The 4,102-nt window shown below is 41.9% G+C and overlaps 1 protein-coding gene across 5 annotated transcripts in view; it reads left to right on the top strand.

The window, feature by feature from the left end:
* Znf143 (zinc finger protein 143) overlaps positions 1-3,384 on the top strand; it is a 40,590-nt gene extending 37,206 nt beyond the window's left edge. For all 5 annotated transcript variants that reach the window (XM_050163273.1, XM_050163274.1, XM_050163270.1 and 2 more), the window contains exons 15-16: positions 1,051-1,197; positions 2,681-3,384. In XM_050163273.1, coding sequence (XP_050019230.1) covers positions 1,051-1,197; positions 2,681-2,764 — 231 coding nt within the window. In that variant the 3' untranslated portion in view covers positions 2,765-3,384. The remainder of the gene's footprint in view (positions 1-1,050; positions 1,198-2,680) is intronic.
* The last annotated feature ends 718 nt before the right edge of the window (positions 3,385-4,102 follow it).

The raw sequence follows: 4,102 nt of genomic DNA, 5'->3' as shown, positions 1-4,102 counted from the left end.
AAAAAAAAAAAAAAAAAAAAAAAACACATACAGCTAGGCATACAAGTACATGCCTTTAGTACTAGCACTTGGGAGGCAAAAGCAAGCAGATCTTTGAATTTGAGTCTTACCTGGTGTTCAGAGCAGTTTCTAGGCCAGCCAAGGCTACATAGTGAGACTCTGTCTCAAAAATAAGTAGCCGGGTGATGGTGGCACCACCTTTAATCCCTTCACTTATGAGGCAGAGGCAGGTCTCTGTGAGTTTGATGCTAGCCTGGTCTATAAGAGCTAGTTCCAGGACAGCTAGGGCTGTTGTTACACAGAGATATCCTGTCTCAAAAAACCAAAAGGCAAAAATAAAAAAGCAAACAAAAACATCACCAAAACAAAGCTAGAGAAGTGACTCCAGTAGTTAAGAACACGGGCTGTTCTTCAAGAGAACCTGGTTCAAGTCCAAACACCCACATGGCAGCTCATAAACATCTGTAACTCCAGTCCCAAGGGATCTGATGCCCTCTTCTGGCCTCTTCCAGCACCTGGCACAAAGTGGTACACAGATGTACATACAGGCAAAACACCCATATAAATAAATAAACAAACAAACAAGAGGCTTCAGGAGATACTGCAAGGATCATGAGTCTCAGGTATCTAAGGAGATGTTGCTGTTGGTCGGTCATGTCACCAGTCCTTCCAGGTCCTCATTTAAGTGGAAGTCTAATTGTAAATACAAAAGGAGAAAATAATCCAGTCCACACACTGGAATAAATAGACATCAGCATCCTCAGGACAGCAGAACCTAGGGACAGCCTCTCCCCCTAGCCTAGACATGGCAGATCCATTTCTCCAGTACTCTCTACCCGTTTGGCCATCGACTTACTTCACGGTCGTAGGTGAATCCCTTCTGAGGGAGACTTAATTTCCTCAAATGAAAGAGTCCATCCTAGGCGGTGTATAAAGTCTGTTCCAGCAGTAAGTGCTTACACATTTTTGGTCCTTCACACAAAGTAGACTTTAACCTAATGAGTCATAAATTTTTTTCATGTGTGTTTTATTTATTTTGTTTCACTTAAGGTTGCAATTGTGGCTCAAGATCTGGCAGCATTCCATACAGCCTCTTCAGAAATGGGACACCAACAACATAGCCATCATTTAGTAACTACAGAAACCAGACCTCTGACCTTAGTGGCAACATCCAATGGCACCCAGATTGCAGTTCAGGTGAGTGCAGGTATAGGTGGAGACTGCTCATTCATTTCCCAGCTTCCCAGACCCGAGTAATCACACAGAAACTATATTAACTATAACACTTCTTGGCCAATGGGGTAGATGTATTTCTTATATCTTAAATTAACCCATTTCTGTTAATCTGTATATTGCCATTAGATTGTGGCTTACCAGTAAAGTTCTGTCTTCTTTCTCCTTCAGCAGCTATATGGTGTCTCTTTGACTCTGCCTGTTCTCTCTCTATATCTCTTTTTGGATTTCTTGCCTGGCTATATTCTGCCCTAAACTTATTTATTAACCAATGGTAATAAAACATATTCACAGCATACAGAGGGAAATCCCACATCATCTAGGTTAGGTGGACAGCAGCAGTACATAGTTCTCGGCCTGGGATCTGGGTCTTATGTGTGACTTTTCTGTGTGCCTAACTTGCTTTAAGAGAATTAATATAATGGGGTGATCTGAAAATGACCAGAAACCACACAACGGAGGCATGTACCTTTAGTCCCAGCTCCCAGGAGGCATAGGCCAGCTGATCTCTGTGAGTTCAAGGCCAGCTTGGTTTACATAGCTCCAGAACAGCCAGGGCTATAGAGAGAGACTCTTTCTCAGACACCCTTACCTCCACCCCTGTGTGGCTTAATTGATGGAGTGCTTGTTTGAAATTCATAAAACCTTGGAGTCTATCCCCAGGACCACATAAACTAGGCATGGTAGGTAGCCCAGGCCTGATCTGAGCACTCAAGAAGTGGAGGCAGGAAGATCAGAAGTTGAATGAAGGCCTTAATCAAAACATAGACTAACAGTGTTCTTTACTACCTTTGCTTTGTGTGTTCTTGGGGAATTCATAGCAAGAGAAAAATTGTCAGGCGTGTGTCCTTGTGTGTACCCAGACAGCCATGTTCATTGTTAAGATGGAATCTAGCAAGGTGGGGTTTTAATAAAACACGTTGGAGCTACTCCTTGGAGGTGAACTTGCTATGAACAGACCCTCAGTGATTTCTCCAATAGTACCCATACAGCCCCAAAGTGAGCAAGTCACAAGATGTGAAAGGAGCATTCTTTGGGCAGGAGCCCCTGTTCCCAGCAGAGAGCACAAACCCTACATGCCAGGTGCACACACCTTCTGTATGGGGAGTGCTTTCTCCTTATGTTTACTTGATAAACAGGGAAATGCCAGCCATTGGTTAGTTTTCTTCAGCACATGAATGCAGAAGCTAGCTGCTGAGCAAGCTTTCCATTGGCTGTGTGACTTGGCATTTGAAGAACTTAAAGTAAATAAGAACTAAATAAATAATTGTTCTCATGTGTAGAAGTTTTGATTTTATGCTTTAGTGATCAAGCTAACTAATATTTTAGCAACCCTAACCATCAGAATTACCGAGAGAAAATTACATCTCTACCATTTAACAATTCTCTGGCGTTACCCAGATCAGGGCTTTGGATTATTGATGTCTGATGTGTGTTCTGGTTTCAGCTTGGAGAACAGCCATCTCTGGAAGAAGCCATCAGGATAGCATCTAGGATCCAACAAGGAGAAACACCAGGGTTGGATGATTAATACCAGAACCACAGAGCAATAAAGCAGGAGGAAGGAAAGGAACCTTTCATCTTCTGGCTACAGAACTCCCTGAGGCCCGGCCCAGCAGAGCAGAGGTTCCGATCCTGAAGCACTGTACACGTTTTTATGCAAGAGAGGAGAACATTTTCTTCTTGACACTTTTGTGTACATAGCCCCTGGAATAAATTCCCAAAGTGATTCATTGTGTACAAGGAAGTATGAAATGAGGGCGCCGCAGCAATTCTTCCGTCACTCTTACCACACAGCAGACGTCTGGACCCACCCACAAGACCATTCAGGTCTATACAGAGTCAAGATGAGATTTTAACTTACTGTGAAAAAAAATAAAGGCTGTATCTAATGTGCCGAAGGTTCTACATGTCAAACAATCATAACTTCAAAGCCATCACAGAAAATAAAGGATGCAAGCCTTCAGATGTTCCTCCAGTAGTGTCTGGATTTTTTGTCCACTCCACACCCATTTTCATTTCAAGAATCGAAGACCTCATTTATAGTGTCCCACCCTGTTAAATAACACTTTTTCAAACTAAAATACTAATTATTTTGGCATTACATGGGTTGTGTATAAAATTAAAAAGTTTGGTTGTTTTAAAGTAAAACATTAAGTCCAGTGTTTGAAGCTAGGCATGGTAGCCTGTGCCTGTAATCCCAGTGTTGAGGAAGTTGAGTCAGGATTACCGTAAATTTGAGAGTGACCTGGGCTATGTGGTGAATTCCAGGCCGTTCTGGACTACAGAGTAAATACTTCCTCAAAAACAAAGAAAACAGTGCTGGGCTTGTTAAGGTTCTACTCAGGCTTCTCAGTTTTTCTACTGGTTTTTTTTTTTTTTTTATGATAATCAACATGAGAATTTCCCACAGGTCTGTCGTAGGCTTAGAGTCCTACAGCTGGGGATGGATTTACCGAAAGAAACTGGGTTAGTGAGTTGTGTAAAATTATTTATTTTTGCTCTTAAGCTTTTGTTTCAAAGCTTATTTAACCTAAAGTTTATTATTATTGATTTTGAATACAGCAGTTTTTAAAACAATGCTTTTTGTTTGCTTTATTAAGTCAGTCTGGTGTTGCACAAGCATCCACAGTGTAACAGCATGACCCTGTATACACAGGCCAAGAGTGTATCCTGTACAGGCAGAGAACAAACACTTCCCTGTGTATTGCTGTCTACTCAACAGTCTTGGGAAAACTGAAGAATTGTTGTCTCCAAATTACTCAGGCCTGACAGTCCTAAAAGGCAGGGCAGGTCAAGATTGGACAGCTCTGGCCTTCTACCCCCTTGTCTGGTATGGGCTTTATACTGCACTTCAGTATAAAGTATA

Source organism: Alexandromys fortis, unplaced genomic scaffold (assembly GCF_014885135.2).
Source record: "Alexandromys fortis isolate MF-2015 unplaced genomic scaffold, M_Fortis_MF-2015_v1.1 scaffold_129, whole genome shotgun sequence".
Classification (NCBI taxonomy): Eukaryota; Metazoa; Chordata; class Mammalia; order Rodentia; family Cricetidae; genus Alexandromys; species Alexandromys fortis.
Note: the sequence above shows the minus strand (reverse complement) of the source record. Positions and strands in the feature narration are given on the sequence as shown.